Here is an 18,512-nt window from a genome sequence, read left to right on the forward strand (position 1 = left end):
ATACAAATAACATCAATAAATAAAATTCAAAATTATATATAAGTACATTAAAAAATATATTATTAATAATAATAATGGATAAATAAATTAAATAAAAATAATGATCCAAATATTTGTGTATATATATAATATATATATTTTCGGTGGCATATGTAGCTGCAGATACACATGCTGTGCATTATCCTGCCGTCTAGTGTTGGGCTCGGAGTGTTACAAGTTGTTTTTCTTCGAAGAAGTCTTTTTGAGTCACAAGACCGAGGGACTCCTCCCTTTCGGCTCCATTGCGCTTGGGCGTCGACTCCATCTTAGATTGTTTTCTTTCCGCCATCGGGTTCGGACGTGTTCCTCTTCGCTCCGTATTTCGAATCGGGAAAGTTAGCTAAATATCGAAAATTCAACGGTATTGTTCTCGTTCGGTACCGGTTCAGTGTTATTGTATCGACACTGATCGCAGAAGCGCTCCGGCGGCCCTTCGGGGCTTCCGTTCTTCAGCGGGGCCTGGTCAGCCCGACCACATCCATCGTCGAATACTAATGGACCGGACCCCCTTCCGCTTCTGTCCGAAGTGCCACTCGAAGTATCCTTATACAGACCAACACCTGGTCTGTAATCTGTGTTTATCACCTGTCGGGTACATAGCGCGCTTTATAAATTCACTGATTGATTGATTGATTGATACTTGTGAGGCTTGTCGAGCTTTTCGATCTAAAAAGTCTCTACGTGATCGACGAGCGAGAAGACTGCAAATGGCGTTGACACCGAGAGAACAACTCGACGTCGTGGAGGAGGAAAGAATTTCCATCCAGGGGACAGACTCTGACAATTCCGAAAGTGAGTGACCCACAACGATGCAGAAATCAGTGAGTAAAACTGCCCCGTCCAAAACTCACACAAAGATCGTTAAGGCCAAGGGAACGCCACCGCCAGCAGACCATGCCTTAACCCATTGAAAAGAAGGTGACCAAACATCGGCACCGAAAAAGGCCAGAGATTTGTCGAAGACTTCCGACTCCGGTCGAGAATCCGGCACCGAACGATCTCGACACCGAGAGTTCGACTCACCCAAGGTGAGAAAAATAACGTTGGAACCGAAAAAGTCTTTATCGGAAACATCGGTACCGAAAAAAGCGGCTTTGGAGCCGACACGAAGCTCTTACACAGAAGAGCAAGGACTTTCCAGCCAAATGCATGAAAAACACAGATTTGAGCAGGAAATAAGTATGGATGAACCAGACCATACGCAAAGGAGGTTGCATATCCAGAAAGAGACTGGAAAAATACAAACTCTTCTTCCAATTAAAACCAAAAGAAAACTGGCATTTCAGGAGACAGAAATGCAGGCGAAGGTGGCCAGAGAAAAAACCCCACCACCAAGGTTTTCGCCACAACCTTCCCCACTACACTCACCACAGCTGTCTCCGGTGGGAACACCTCCAATGCAGTCACCTACGCATACAGGGATGACACAGGATGATCCTGATGCATGGGACTTATATGATGCACCAGTATCAGATAACAGTCCTGATTGTTACTCAACAAAGCCGTCACCTCCAGAGGACAGTACTGCATATACGCAGGTACTATCCAGGGCAGCTACATTCCACAATGTAGCAATGCATTCGGAGCCAATAGAGGATGATTTCCTGTTCAACACCTTGGCGTCCACCCATGCTTCCTACCAGAGTCTGCCAATGCTCCTGGGTATGCTCAAACATGCAAAACAGGTATTCCAGGAGCCAGTTAAAGGAAGGGCTATCATGCCTAGGGTGGAGAACAAGTACAAGCCTCCCCCAACGGATCCTGTGTTTATAACACAGCAACTTACACCGGACTCGGTGGTTGTAGGAGCAGCAAGAAAGAGGGCAAACTCTCAATCGTCAGGAGACGCTCCACCGCCTGACAAAGAGAGTAGGAAGTTTGACGCAGCGGGCAAACGAGTGGCAGCACAAGCAGCCAATCAATAGCGGATCGCTAATTCGCAAGCCCTACTTGCTCGCTACAATAGGGCACACTAGGACGAGATGCAACACATTATACAACACTTGCCCAAAGAACACCAGAAACGTGCCCAGCAGGCTGTGGAAGAAGGACAAGCAATATCCAACAACCAAATAAGGTCCTCATTAGACTCTGCAGACACGGCAGCACGAACGGTCAACACTGCGGTAACCATTCGCAGGCATGCATGGTTAAGAAGCTCTGGATTCAAGCCAGAAATCCAACAAGCAGTGTTGAACATGCCTTTTAACCAAGAACAATTGTTTGGGCCGGAAGTGGACACAGCAATTGAAAAATTAAAGAAAGATACGGACACGGCCAAAGCCATGGGCGCGCTCTACTCCCCACAGGGCAGAGGCACATTTAGAAAGCCAAAATTTAGAGGGGGTTTCAAATGCAAACACCAGAGCCTTCCACCTCGCAAACCAGACCCACCTATCAGGCACAATACCAGAGGGGAGGGTTTTGTGGCTCATATAGAGGAGGACAATTCCCAAGAGGAAGGGGAAAGTTCCACACCCCTAAAACAAGCCAAACCAAACAGTGACTCTAATGTCACAAAACCCCAACACTTAACACCAGTGGGGGGGAGACTTACTGCATGCTATCAAAACTGGACACACATTACCACGGACGCATGGGTCCTAGCCATTATCCAACATGGTTATTGCATAGAATTCACAAATTTCCCGCCAGATGTGCCCCCAAGGGCACACAATATGTCCAAACAACACTGAGACCTATTACAAATTGAGGTCCAAGCACTATTACAAAAACAAGCAATAGAGCTAGTACCCAACCATCAGAAAGGAACAGGCGTCTACTCACTATATTTCCTAATTCCAAAGAAGGACAAAACATTAAGACCTATCTTAGACCTCAGAACACTGAATCTCTTCATTAAGTCAGACCACTTCCACATGGTAACACTTCAAGACGTGGTTCCCTTACTGAAAAAGGAGGACTACATGTCAACATTGGATCTCAAGGATGCGTACTTTCACATACCCATCCATCCTTCTCACAGAAAATACTTAAGGTTTGTGATACACGGAGTACACTATCAATTCAAAGTGTTACCGTTCGGGATAACAACAGCCCCAAGGGTATTCACAAAATGCCTTGCAGTAGTAGCCGCTCACATAAGGAGACAGCACATGCACGTATTCCCATACTTAGATGATTCGCTAATAAAAACCAACACTCAACAACAGTGTCTTCTTCACACGCAATACATTATAGAAACTCTACACAAACTAGGGTTCTCTATAAATTACCAGAAATCACCTCTGCAGCCATCCCAAATACAACAATACTTGGGAGCAACACTCAACACACAAAAAGCAATTGCCACTCCAAGTCCACAAAGGAGCCAGGCGTTCCAAAATATAACATCAAGCATACAGTCAAACCAACACTACCCAGTAAGGTTTGTAATGAAACTTCTAGGCATGATGTCTTCATTCATAGCCATTGTCCCAAACGCAAGATTACACATGCGGCCCTTACAACCGTGCCTAGCAAAACAGTGGACACAAGCACAGGATCAACTTCAAGATCTAGTGTTGATAGACCGCCAGACACACTTCTCGCTTCAATGGTGGAACCCTATAAATTTAAACCAAGGGCGGCCATTCCAAGACCCAGTGCCTCAAGATGTGATCACGACAGATGCTTTCATGATGGGGTGGGGAGCACACCTCAACATGCACAGCATACAGGGTCAATGGGACAATCAACAAAAACATCTTCACATAAATCAGTTGGAACTGCTGGCAGTGTTTCTAGCATTAAAAGCATTTCAACCACTAGTAGCCCACAAACACATTCTTGTCAAAACTGACAACATGACAACAATGTATTATCTCAACAAACAAGGAGGGACACACTCGTCACAACTGTGTCTCTTAGCACAAAAAATTAGGCATTGGGCAATTCACAATCACATTCGCCTAATAGCACAATACATCCCAGGCATTCAGAACCAGTTAGCCGACAATCTCAGTCGAGATCACCAGCAAACTCACGAATGGGAAATTCATCCCCAGATCCTACAAGATCACTTCCTACGCTGGGGAACACCAAAAATAGACCTATTCGCAACAAAAGAAAATGCAAAATGCCAAAACTTTGCGTCCAGGTACCCACACCCTCAATCCAAGGGCAATGCATTATGGATCAGTTGGTCAGGGATATTTGCTTACGCTTTTCCCCCTCTCCCACTCATTCCTTATATGGTCAACAAACTAAGTCAAAACAGACTCAAACTAATACTCATAGCACCAACCTGGGCTCGCCAACCGTGGTACACAACACTGCTGGACTTATCCGTAGTACCTCACATCAAATTACCAAACAGACCAGATCTGTTAACACAACACAAACAACAGATCAGACACCCGAATCCAGCATCGCTCAATCTAGCAATCTGGCTCCTGAAGTCTTAGAATTTGGACATTTAGACCTTACACAAGAATGTATGGAGGTCATTAAACAAGCTAGAAAACCTACTACAAGACATTGTTATGCAAACAAATGGAAAAGATGTGTTTACTACTGCCACACTAATCAGATTCAACCACTACATGCTTCCACAAAGGACATTGTAAGCTACTTATTACACTTACAAAAGTCTAAGCTAGCATTCTCTTCCATTAAAATACATCTCACTGCAATATCTGCCTAAATGCAGATTACACATACAACATCGCTTTTTAGAATCCCAGTCATCAAAGCATTTATGGAGGGACTAAAAAGAATCATACCCCCTAGGACACCGCCAGTACCTTCGTGGAACCTTAATATTGTATTAACATGACTCATGGGACCACCATTCGAACCCATGCACTCTTGTGAGATGCAATACTTAACTTGGAAAGTAGCCTTTCTAATAGCTATCACATCACTTAGAAGAGTAAGTGAGATACAAGCATTTACTATACAAGAACCCTTTATACAAATACATAAACATAAAGTGGTTGTCCGTACAAATCCTAAATTCCTACCAAAGGTCATATCACCATTCCACCTAAACCAAACAGTGTAACTCCCAGTCTTCTTTCCACAACCAGACTCAGTAGCCGAAAGAGCCTTACATACATTAGACATAAAGAGAGCACTAATGTGTTACATTGACAGAACAAAACAATTTTGTAAAACAAAACAATTGTTCGTAGCCTTCCAAAAACCTCATGCAGGTAACCCTATATCCAAACAAGGCATCGCCAGATGGATAGTTAAATGTATTCAGACTTGCTATATTAAAGCAAAAAGAGATCTACCTATTACACCAAGAGCACATTCCACTAGGAAAAAAGGCGCCACAATGGCTTTTCTGGGGAATATACCTATGACAGAAATTTGTAAGGCAGCCACCTGGTCTACTCCTCATACATTCACTAAGCATTACTGTGTAGACGTGTTAGCAACGCAACAAGCCACAGTAGGACAGGTTGTATTAAGAACATTATTTCAGACAGCTTCAACTCCTACAGGCTAAGCCACCGCATTTTGGGGAGATTACTGCTTATTAGTCTATGCACAGCATGTGTATCTGCAGCTACATATGCCACCGAACGGAAAATGTCACTTACCCAGTGTACATCTGTTCGTGGCATGAGACGCTGCAGATTCACATGCGCCCTCCCACCTCCCCGGGAGCCTGTAGCCGTTATTAGTTGAATGAAAATTGTAAATTTGTAAATAAATATTATTTTAATACACATTATGTATATACATACCTACTCCATTGCATGGCCACATCTAGTATATTCACAACTCCTACCACACCCTCTGCGTGGAAAACAATCTAAGGTGGAGTCGACGCCCATGCGCAATGGAGCCGAAAGGGAGGAGTCCCTTGGTCTCGTGACTCGAAAAGACTTCTTCGAAGAAAAACAACTTGTAACACTCCGAGCCCAACACTAGATGGCAGGATAATGCACAGCATGTGAATCTGCAGCGTCTCATGCCACGAACAGATGTACACTGGGTAAGTGACATTTTCCATATACATATACATGTGTGTGTGTATATATATATATATAAATATATATATATATGTTCGATGGCATGTGTAGCTGCAGATACACATGCTGTGCATATCCCGCCATCTAGTGTTGGGCTCGGAGTGTTACAAGTTGTTTTTCTTCGAAGAAGTCTTTTCGAGTGGCGTATGGGCGTCGACTCCATCTTAGATTGTTTTCTTTCCGCCATCGGGTTCGGACGTGTTCCCCTACGCTCCGTGTTTCGGTTCGGAAGATTAGTTAGATATCGGAAAAATTTGACGGTATTGTTTGCGTTCGGTATCGGGTTAGTTAACACAGATCGACACCGAATTTTGAACAGCTCCGGTGGCCCTTCGGGGTTTCGGTTCCCCAGCGGGGCCTGGTCGGCCCGACCACGTGCGTCGACAAGACTAATGGAACGGACCCTATTCCGCTTCTGCCCCAAATGCCACAACAAGTATCCTTACACAGATCAACATTTGGTCTGTAACTTGTGTTTGTCTCCAGAACACAAAGAGGATACCTGTGAGGCCCGTTTCGATCGAGGAAAACGCTAAGGGACCGGAGAGCGAGAAGACTTCAAATGGCGTCGGCACCGTCAGGACACCAAGACTTGTAGGAAGAAGAAACATTCTCCATCGCTGACTCGGACTCGGACGAGGCCGAAACAGAACAGACGCCGTAAACCGTGAGTAAAACCGCCCCAGCCAAAACTCACGGAAAATACATAAGAGCCCAGGGGACGCCACCGCCGGCAGGCCATGGCTTAACCCAAAAACTTGGTGACCGTCCATCGGCACCGAAAAAGGGCATGCATGTGTCGAAGTCATCCGACTCCGGTCGAGATACCGGCACAGAAAAGACTCGACCCCTAGACACAGGGTCAGAACAATCTCGACATTGAGATACCGGCACCGAGACTACTCGGCACCGAGAGATCGGAACACCGAAACACAAAAAAGTGGCTTCGGAGCCGAAAAAGATGGTGGAAAAGGTTTCGATCCCGAAACATCCGGCTTCGGAGCCGAAAAATAGTTCATACATGGAAGAGCAAGGGCTTTCCACACAAATGCAAAGCCATAGATTCGGACAGGAACTAGAGGCAGGGGAGCCAGATTATACACAGAGAAGGATCCATATCCAAAAGGAGACAGGGAAGATAAGAACTCTCCCTCCTATAAGGATGAAAAGGAAACTGGCTTTCCAAGAGAAGGATAAACCACAACAAGCAAAGGTGGCAAAACAAGTAACTCCACCACCATCACCTCAACGCTCACTGCAATCATCACCAGTCGCTAGCCCACCAATGGTGCAGTCTCCAACACACACAAGCATGAGCCAAGATGACCCAGATGCATGGGATCTTTATGATGCCACTGTGTCAGATAACAGTCCTGACTGTTACCCAGCAAGACCATCACCACCTGAAGACAGTACTGCTTACACGCAGGTGGTGTCCAGGGCAGCTGCCTTTCACAACGTCACACTGCACGCTGAACCAATCGAGGATGACTTTTTATTTAACACCCTGTCATCCACACGTAGTCAGTACCAGAGTCTTCCAATGCTACCGGGAATGTTAAAGCATGCAAAGGACATATTTCAGGAACCCGTGAAGGGCAGGGCTATTACTCCCAGGGTGGAGAAAAAGTACAAGCCCCCACCAACAGACCCTATGTACATTACGCAGCAACTAACACCGGACTCTGTAGTAGTTGACGCAGCACGGAAAAGGGCGAATTCACACACCTCCGGGGATGCACCACCACCCGATAAAGAAAGTCGCAAGTTCGACGCAGTGGGAAAAAGAGTGGCAGCACAAGCAGCCAATCAATGGCGCATAGCGAATTCACAGGCTTTGCTTTCAAGATATGACAGAGCCCACTGGGACGAAATGCAACACTTTATTGAACATTTGCCCAAAGAATTCCAAAAATGTGCACAACTGGTGGTAGAAGAAGGACAAAGTATCTCAAATAACCAGATATGTTCAGCAATGGATGCAGCAGACACAGCTGCAAGAACTGTAAACACAGCGGTGACAATTCGGAGACATGCATGGCTGCGCACCTCAGGATTCAAGCCCGAAATCCAACAGGCTGTGCTCAATATGCCTTTTAATGGACAGCAGTTGTTTGGGCCGGAAGTGGACTCTGATATCGAAAAATTAAAGAAAGATACAGATACGTCCAAAGCCATGGGCACGCTCTACTCCCCACAGAGCAAAGGCACTTTTAGGAAGTCACCATGTTTCGGGCTCAAACAACAGAACCCTCAACTTCACAAACCAGGCCCACATACCAGAACCAGTATCAGAGAGGAGGCTTTTGGGGACAGTATAGAGGGGGACAGTTCCCTAAGACTAGAGGGAAGTTCCAAAGTCACGAGACCCTTCAAAACAAACAGTGACTTCAGTGTCACAAATCCCCAACACGTAACACCGGTGGGGGGGAGACTAACAGATTTTTACCAAAATTGGGAGGAAATAACAACGGACTTGTGGGTCCTAGCCATCATCCAACATGGCTATTGCATAGAATTCATACAATTACCACCAAATGTGCCACCAAAAACACACAACATGTCCAAACAACACATGGATCTATTACAAATAGAAGTCCAAGCGTTGTTACAAAAAGAGGCAATAGAACTAGTACCCAGTCATCAAAAAGGGACAGGGGTTTTCTCCCTGTACTTTCTCATACCCAAAAAGGACAAATCTCTAAGACCTATATTAGATCTCAGAACACTAAATTTTTACATCAAATCAGATCACTTTCACATGGTAACACTCCAAGACGTGATCCCCTTACTCAAACAACAAGATTACATGACGACATTAGATCTCAAAGATGCGTACTTCCATATACCCATACATCCTTCACACAGGAAATACTTAAGGTTTGTATTCCAAGGAGTACATTACCAGTTCAAAGTGTTACCATTCGGAATAACAACAGCACCAAGGGTATTTACAAAATGCCTTGCAGTAGTAGCGGCACATATCAGAAGACAGCACATACACATATTCCCATATCTAGACGATTGGTTAATCAAAACCAACACCCAGAAACAGTGTCTTCATCACACAAAATACGTCATAGAAACCCTTCACAAACTAGGGTTCTCACTAAACTACCAAAAATCACACTTACAGCTGTGTCAAATACAACAATACTTAGGAGCAACAATCAACACAAAAAAAGGGATTGCCACTCCAAGTCCACAAAGGGTACAAGCATTCCAAACCGTACAACAAAGCATGCACCCAAACCAAATGTATCAGGTACAATTGGTGATGAAACTGCTAGGCATGATGTCCTCATGCATAGCCATTGCCCCACATGCAAGATTACACATGCGGCCCTTACAACAGTGCCTAGCAACACAATGGACACAAGCACAGGGTCAACTTCAAGATCTAGTGTTGATAGACCGCCAAACACACACCTCGCTTCAATGGTGGAATCCTGTAAATTTAAACCAAGGGTGGCCTTTCCAAGACCCAGTGCCTCAATACGTAATCACAACAGATGCTTCCCTGGTAGGATGGGGAACACATCTCAAACAACACAGCATCCAGGGACAATGGGACACTCAGCAGGATCAACTTCACATAAATCAGCTAGAATTACTAGCAGTGTTTCTAGCGTTGAAAGCATTTCAACCGATAATAACACACAAACACATTCTTGTCAAAACAGACAACATGACAACAATGTATTACTTAAACAAACAGGGAGGCACACACTCATCACAACTGTGTCTCTTAGCACAGAAGATTTGGCATTGGGCGAATCACAATCACATTCACCTAATAGCGCAATACATCCCAGGAATTCAAAACCAATTGGCAGACAATCTCAGTCGAGATCACCAACAGATCCACAAATGGGAGATTCATCCACAAATACTGCAAACCTACTTCCAAAAGTGGGGAACACCGCAAATAGACCTATTCACAACAAAAGAAAACGCAAAATGCCAACACTTCGCATCCAGGTACCCACAGCCTCACTCCACAGGCAATGCGTTATGGATGAGTTGGTCAGGGATATTTGCTTACGCTTTTCCCCCTCTCCCACTCCTTCCATATCTTGTAAACAAATTGAGTCAAAACACACTCAAACTAATACTAATAGCACCAACTTGGGCACGACAACCTTGGTACACAACATTACTAGACCTGTCAGTAGTGCCTCATATCAAACTACCAAACAGACCAGATCTGTTAACTCAACACAAACAACAGATCAGACACCCCAGTCCAGCATCACTCAATCTAGCGATCTGGCTCCTGAAGTCTTAGAATTCGGACACCTAGACCTTACACAAGAATGTATGGAGGTCATCAAACAAGCTAGAAAACCTACTACAAGACATTGCTACGCAAATAAATGGAAATGATTTGTTTATTACTGTCAAAATAATCAAATTCAACCATTACACGTGTCCGCAAGAGACATTGTAAGCTACTTACTACACTTACAAAAATCGAACTTAGCTTTTTCATCTATTAAAATACATCTCACAGCAATTTCAGCATATCTGCAAATTACACATTCAACTTCACTATTTAGAATCCCAGTCATAAAAGCATTTATGGAGGGTCTAAAAAGAATCATTCCACCAAGAACACCACCAGTTCCTTCGTGGAACCTCAATATTGTATTAACGCGACTCATGGGTCTGCCATTCGAACCCATGCACTTTTGCGAAATGCAATACTTAACCTGGAAAGTAGCCTTTCTAATTGCTATCACATCCCTCAGAAGAGTGAGTGAAATACAAGCCTTTACCATACAAGAACCCTTTATACAAATACACAAACATAAAGTGGTTCTACGCACAAATCCAACATTTTTGCCAAAAGTTATATCACCGTTCCACTTAAACCAAACTGTGGAACTCCCAGTGTTCTTTCCACAACCAGACTCTGTAGCTGAAAGAGCATTACATACATTAGACAGAAAAAGAGCTCTAATGTACTACATTGATAGAACTAAACAGTTTCGCAAAACAAAACAATTGTTTGTAGCTTACCAAAAACCACATACAGGGAATCCAATATCCAAACAAGGCATTGCCAGATGGATAGTTAAATGTATTCAAACCTGTTATGTTAAAGCTAAAAGAGAACTGCCTATTACACCAAAGGCACACTCCACTAGAAAGAAAGGCGCCACAATGGCCTTTCTAGGAAATATACCAATGACAGAAATATGTAAGGCAGCCACATGGTCTACGCCTCATACATTTACTAAACATTACTGCGTGGATGTGTTAACAACACAACAAGCCACAGTAGGACAAGCAGTACTAAGAACATTATTTCAGACAACTTCAACTCCTACAGGCTAAACCACCGCTTTAGGGGAGATAACTGCTTACTAGTCTATGCACAGCATGTGTATCTCCAGCTACACATGCCATCGAACGGAAAATGTCACTTACCCAGTGTACATCTGTTCGTGGCATGAGACACTGCAGATTCACATGCGCCCTCCCACCTCCCCGGGAGCCTGTGGCCGTTTTAAGTTGACTGTAATTAAACTTGTACATTCGAAATATTGTAAATATAACGCTTTTAAGCACATTATGTACATACATACTTACTCCATTGCATGGGCATTATTACTATATACACAACTCCTACCTCACCCTCTGCGGGGAAAACAATCTAAGATGGAGTTGACGCCCATGCGCAATGGAGCCGAAATGGGAGGAGTCCCTCGATCTCGTGACTCGAAAAGACTTCTTTGAAGAAAAACAACTTGTAACACTCCGAGCCCAACACTAGATGGCGGGATATGCACAGCATGTGAATCTGCAGCGTCTCATGCCACGAACAGATGTACACTGGGTAAGTGACATTTTCCATATATATAGAAAATATATAAATAAAAAATATTTTTTTTTTTTAACTCTCTTGTAAGCTTTACTTTGTCTACCCATCACCATATGTCATGTCTCTATCAATCTATCCTCTATCCCCACTCTGACTCATCCCAAACCGATTCTACTACTTACATCTCCTAAATAACCCTGCCTAAGCTCTTCCCTCTACTTCTACATGTAACTCACCCAAACCTCTGTTTATTACCATGATCTCCCAAACAACCCTACTAAATTCTCCCTCATTTATCTCACTTTTGACTCATCCAAAACCCCTCCTGCTACTATGATCTATGATCTCCCAAACCCTTTCCACTGACTCTTCCCTCCTTCATCCCCTCTTTACTCATCCCAAGCCTCATCCTATGACTATAAACTCCCAATTAACACTTCTGGATTCTTCCCTCCTATACCCCTCCATTACTCCAGTCAATCCAACTAACATACTCACATATCCGCAGCTCAAATTACCTCTTAATAATACTAAAACTGTACTCATATTTCCCTATACTAATCCACCACTAATTCCTTTTGGGTTCTGGAGTAGGGTGCTACCTCCCGAAAAGCGCTTTGATGCCTTGTCAGGGGTAGTAAGCGCTATATAAATACTATTGCAATAGAATACAATACAATAACAATAACTGATTATGACTTATTGTGAATCATCCATTCACAATTATATTATTCCCTGCAACTAATAACACGTCTACTCTATTTGGATTAATTATGTTTCAGAGGTGTCAAAAAAACGATTTAAGATAAAGCCTGCCAAATTAGGACCAATTGTTTAATTTTCTCAGAGTAACAAGAACAATAATCAGTACTAGGATATTAACCGTGGACGGAGGTGGGCCTTATAGTGGTGGGAGGCTGTTATATGACTGGAAAGGTCATCCCACTGGATCAGCTGATCGCAGATTATGTTCTGCCACCTGGGCAGTTTTTGATTTAGGGGGCATTAGTCCATACATTTGCATGGATATTGGCCTGTGGTCCGAACAAAGCCAAACAACATGCAGTCTTACATTTACTTATAATGATGGGTAGTAGCGGACACTTGATAACCTGGATTTACAAGCCTCTAAATGGTATGGTGTGGATGGATCTCGAAGAGAATACTGTGTGGAGAGAAATCATCCAGAGTTTTATAAAGTACTTCAGTCCCCCTAGAGATCAGAGGGCCCCTCACTCACACTCCATTGAGAGCAATCTGGAGGATGTAGGGGGAAACACCCATACCCGAACCATCAAGGGTGCCCCTAGTTGGACACACACCTGGATACTTGCTATGGCACTGGATCACATTCCTCCCTCTATACCCACTTTAGGATAATAATGAAGACATAAGCCAGCAAATGTGATTGTTCAGTTTTTTTGGCTGGTTTATGTATTAAGAACCAAAACTCTACTGTGTTCCCGCATGCAAACCAATTGGAAATATTTACTATACATGTACATCATATGACTTATTTGCAAATAGTGTGTATATATGATGATACCAAATGTCTCAAAAGATGTGAAGTCGTACCTTTAAACCACAAAGAATTTGTTCTTCCCTTGTTTTTTTCTCTGCCATGGTAATTCAGGCTACAAAGCAACAGCTACACCTTAGACTCTAATACTTGAGACTGCTGAGGATCAGGATATCCTCTCACTAGCACGAAGAGCCACATGGTGGTATATTATGTGAGCTCCGGGGGAGAATGCCCTCCCTTCAACAGGTGTTTGCTGGAAACTCCATCTCAGTTATGTAGGAAGTGAGCATCCGCCAGCCCTGTGGAATCACCGTTCCTCTGGCTTACGCTTCCCCAATTGCATCCTATTGAGTCACCGCCTCTTCAAGCAGCAGTTTAGGTACCTGGTTGTAGCTCAAAAAACCATAGAGCAGGAAGTCTCAAAGCTACTCACTCAACTTCAATGCGCCTCCACTTTCCTCTCATCTCTCATGCAGGAACACGACCCGCAGGAGACTGCTACCCTTGGTTTTCTGAATTACATGTCACAGCACAACTTGGATATTAGGCCAAGAAAATTATGTCTACCATCAGTCTCTCAGAATCAGTATCTCTGGGAGAACACTACGACCATAGCAGAACAAACAGTTAGGAGCACACCTGCCTAACATCCCAGCAAAACCATAGCAGAACACACTCATCAAATTGTGTAACACTTTTGTTATCAGAAGAGACAAAAACAGAATTTGAAAGAATAGTACCCAAAACAATAAAAAATCTGTTCAAAAGGCATGAAGTACACCTTGACGTGCATTCACAGAGTATGCACAGTAACAATGACAACATCTCAGTGGATCACCTGAACAATTACAAATTCCCCATTTGGTACAAAGTTAATCCCTCTGGTGCCACCAAAAAGTAGAGAAAAAGTTCACTATTTTTTAAGGGTCGTATTGCATGGGCCACAATTGTCATCCACACCCAAGGCATGCGGAACAAACAACAGAAGTTACACTCACAGCCTCTTTTTCCATACTAAGTGTGAAAGATGCATCAGCTGTCTGGGTGGGGGGTATGTGTTCATTGTGACTGGGCCTCTGGGTCTGCGTATTCTAGGAAGTCACTCACTGCTCTCAAGTCAGCAACCTCAGCCGTGGCCCATACGTAGAAATCAGTTTTCCTAGAGTGCACTCTTGGGGTGGGATAAAAGTTCCAGTAAACATACCAGGAGTCATGGTAGGTCTGCTGTACCTGCCAGAGTTGAGACACTAGCAAATATCTGCTCTTAGATCCTCAGTCACAGTCAAACCTACAGAAAATGTCAGTAGCCCAGTAATTACCGGGTACGATAAAGTTTGCACCCCCACTGAATTTTAGCAGGTCCTACTAGAGGAATATAATGGGAACAAAATGCCTAGTAACTAGCTGGACTTGCAGATTTTGTTGCGATGAGCAGCAAAGCCTGCATACTAAGGTCCATTTTCAGGGCAAACTGGGAATAGGTAATATGTATCACACACAACAGACTTCAAACATCTCAGTGTCCTAGTTTATCTGCTGTGATATTTATTGCTGCTCACTGCAGGCCATTCAAAATCAGACCCTAAGTGTTATTTAACAGTGTATGAGTGGTAGTCTAAGCAACCCAGCCTTTCCATCACAGTGGTGTGCCTAACTGTCTCTGACAAAAGCTCCACATAAGGGCACCGGCTGACATTCATTTAGCAGGGGCTGATTCTCCGCAATGGTGGATGGACGTCGCCTCTTTGGCTAAGAGCCAGAAGATGAAAAATTAAACAACAGCATACTATTGTTTTATTTTTGTATGCTGGCTGAACCATTAGTGCAGGGAGGGGCTGGGCTTGGCCACGGGAGGGGGGAGAGGGGAAGGAGGAGGAGGAGAGAGTGCACCTAAGTAGGCATGTGTGTTTGGCCAGCCGTCTCTAGCCAAACACACATGCACACTTAGGTTTCTCCAACCTGGCTGTGTTCAACAGCCAGGCTGGAGAAACTGCACAGAACCCAGGGCAGTCCAAGGTGCTCAGACCAAGCCTAACACTGCTTTCATGCTAGGCTTAGCATGAAAGCAGCACCGGGATTGCTGCTGGTGCATCAGTGAATGCCGGGACACCAGAAGAGGAGCGAGGTTGCAGAAAGATGCAGCGAGAGAACGGTATTTTTTTTTTCATGTGTTTTTCCCCTCCCCCCCACTTGACATTTGTGATGGTCGCCGCTGACATTTATTGCCCGATTTAGATATTGGCAGACGTTACTCTGTCATAAAAGTGATGGATAACCTGTCTGCCGAAAACTAAATCCCATAGCATATAATGGGATTTAGATTTCGGCGGGCGGGATATCCGTAACGGTTGTGATAATATCTAAATCAGGTCCTTAGTCTCAAGTATCAAGAGTACATCCTCAAATGCAGTTTATTTCCCCGAGTAGCATCTTTTAAGCACCACATGCTCTCTTAATACAGGTAACCCACCCCTACATTAAACATTCTTTATTTGTAGACTTTAAATCCTAGTATCATATTTGAGTTATGGGCGTATTGTGATATCGATAGAGGAGATTTTGTTTAATTCTTTCCAAATGTATGGTAATTTGATATTTTACTGAGTGTGTTTTTAGTTTAATGGATCATGGTCCCAATAAACTGAATCCGACTGACGGACACCACATTAAACATTCTGTTTCAGTTCTCTTATAGCACCCTCGGTCACTCTGAAATAGTCCCTAAATGCATCTGGGATGTTTCCCCTGACAACTCACTTACCCTGGATATCAAAGGTATATTTCGTGAAGAGAGTGCTTGGACATTTTGCAAAATTGGAGGTGACACTCACTTTGCTTCCAGTTTCTTCTGTTCTCGAGTGGGTGCATATGCAGTTCATAGGTGGTAGTCACAGGAAAATCTAGGTTTCCGTCTGCCTATTGAGCTCAGTTTTGCCCCTCAAGGGCACATTTAAAAATGCATACAGTGAAACCAGCTGACCTTTAAGGGCCTGATTACAACTTTGGAGGAGGTGTTAATCCGTCCCAAATGTGACGGATATACCACCAGCTGTATTACGAGTTCCATAGGATATAATGGACTCGTAATACGGCTGGTGGTATATCCGTCACTTTACCGTCACTTTTGGGACGGATTAACACCTCCTCCAAAGTTGGAATCAGGCCCTAAGTGTGTGTGCCCCAGATGGAAACCATAACACTTCCTCCCCACTAGTTGTGGCATTCACCTCATTCAAAATATATTTTATTCCCCAGAGGCATAGCTAGTATAAAATAAATAGCCCCCAGTTTGCTACATAATATTATAGATGCAGCACATACATAAAATTCGAATTTTAACTGGTCCTTTCATTGTTTCTTCTTGGCAGATTGGAATGCTAGGTCTTAGCATTTGCAGAAAGGATATTCTATGGTGAATTCGACCCTACATTAGTAAAATGTTTTTCAAAAAAAGTTTTAAGTGCAGAGGAAGCATTTTCATGGCCTTGATAGCAGAAAGGAAGCACCAGATTTTCTTTTCGTTTTTTTTCTTTCAGCAAAAATGCAAGTTTCTAGCATCGTTGTCAGACTGTGAACGAGCCTGATCCTCACCTGATAACAACAAGAAAAGGTAAAGTTGTTATGTTTATTTCTTTTTTTGAGGATTCAGTGTTTTTGAAGAGTATACTTTCACCTTCCCTCGAACATGAACGGATACAACTTTGCTAAGAGGACTCGATATTGTCAACCGCAATGTAGTGACAGTGTTTATAGGTGCATTCCAAGATACGCCATCATAATATCGGCTTACTACTCAAAAATTCTGAGAAATATATTCAAAGATTGCATACTGATTTCGTCTGTTCACCATTCCCAAAAAAGGAACAGATACATTTTCATGTCAGTTGTTCGCAAGGTGCTGTGTCAAAACACAGCCAAATAATATCAACATAAAATGGTGGCGTAGCAAAGAGCAGTGTACAGTCCATGCAAATATAAACAGCATATGCAAACCTTACACAGCATACATATAATCATAATCGGCTTGTGAAGATAGACCTCACCAGGAGAGTGGCCAGCTTTATGCATCCACAAAACAGAAACTGTTTGGGCATTTGCAGTGTATTTTCATAAACAAATATTAAACTCATTGAATTATTGTTTCTGCTAAATCTAACCCTTTGTTAGTCGGTCCCAATAACTTTTTCCATATGCACTATGATTATTGACAAAGATTTTGATAGATAGCAGTATCACTGTGTATACCAATTTGTGTCTCCTTAACACTGAAAGTGGGTGCAGAAATCATTGTTTTCCCTACACAATTCGTCTTTCAAATCCTAAGGGTTTAGAATGTCTTTAGTGACCGGAAAATTAAGATTTGTAAAGGGTGAGTGCTTGCTAGCTGTTTGAAACCAGTGGGCTCTGAGAGCAGGTCCACGTTCGAATTAATGTAAAGTAGCCATAAAAACAGGCTGTATTCAGCCCTGCCAAGTACCACGCAACACGGGTTAGACTAATGCATTTTAGTGATCGTTTTCTCATCACCGCACTAAAATGCATTAGTCATGCATTTACAGAACTGCTGGACACAGTTGGGATCATGAGAGGCTCCACTGCTGAAGGAATAATTATTGACAAAAGTAGGCCTCACACACGCTTCGGCACAACCGACACCTTTCAATTTTTGTATAACATGTTTTAAGTAGGCCTGTGCGGAGTTTGCAGAGTTCTGCTACGCAAACTCTGCGAAGTGCCGAAAAAACTCTACTGTGCCACGCAGAGTTCTGCGAGAGGCGGAGTTTGGGTAAGTGGTACTGTTTGCACTGATTTTCTGCACCAGGAGTTCTCCTGCTGTTTAAAATCAGCTTCAAAGGCATCACGCTGAGTGGCAGAGGGTGCTAACTTCTTTCTGTGCTCGAGTAGGTTTTCTACTCAAGCAGCAGCTTCCTCAACGCAAGTGGCAGCTTTTTCAACTTGGGGAGGCGTGCCCTGCCACAACCTCCCGCGCTCAGAAATCTCACTTGCGCTCACCAACATAGCAATTTCTCTCACTCGTGCCAACTTAACGTTGGTAAGCCATGCAAGACTAAAAACTTTGCTCCGCATCAATTCGCAGAGTTTTTCTGAACTAAAACTCTGCGAACTCTGCCAGCGG

The 18,512-nt window shown here is 43.5% G+C and overlaps 1 protein-coding gene across 1 annotated transcript in view; it reads left to right on the forward strand.

Moving 5' to 3' along the window:
• Nucleotides 1-18,512, forward strand: part of XAF1 (XIAP associated factor 1) — a 120,076-nt gene that overhangs the window by 98,477 nt on the left and 3,087 nt on the right. Inside the window, exon 8 of the mRNA XM_069217221.1 lies at nt 16,912-16,985. Within this exon, the coding sequence (XP_069073322.1) occupies nt 16,912-16,959 (48 nt within the window). The 3' untranslated portion in view covers nt 16,960-16,985. The remainder of the gene's footprint in view (nt 1-16,911; nt 16,986-18,512) is intronic.

The sequence above is a fragment of the Pleurodeles waltl genome, chromosome 12 (genome assembly GCF_031143425.1).
Source record: "Pleurodeles waltl isolate 20211129_DDA chromosome 12, aPleWal1.hap1.20221129, whole genome shotgun sequence".
Lineage (NCBI taxonomy): Eukaryota > Metazoa > Chordata > Amphibia > Caudata > Salamandridae > Pleurodeles > Pleurodeles waltl.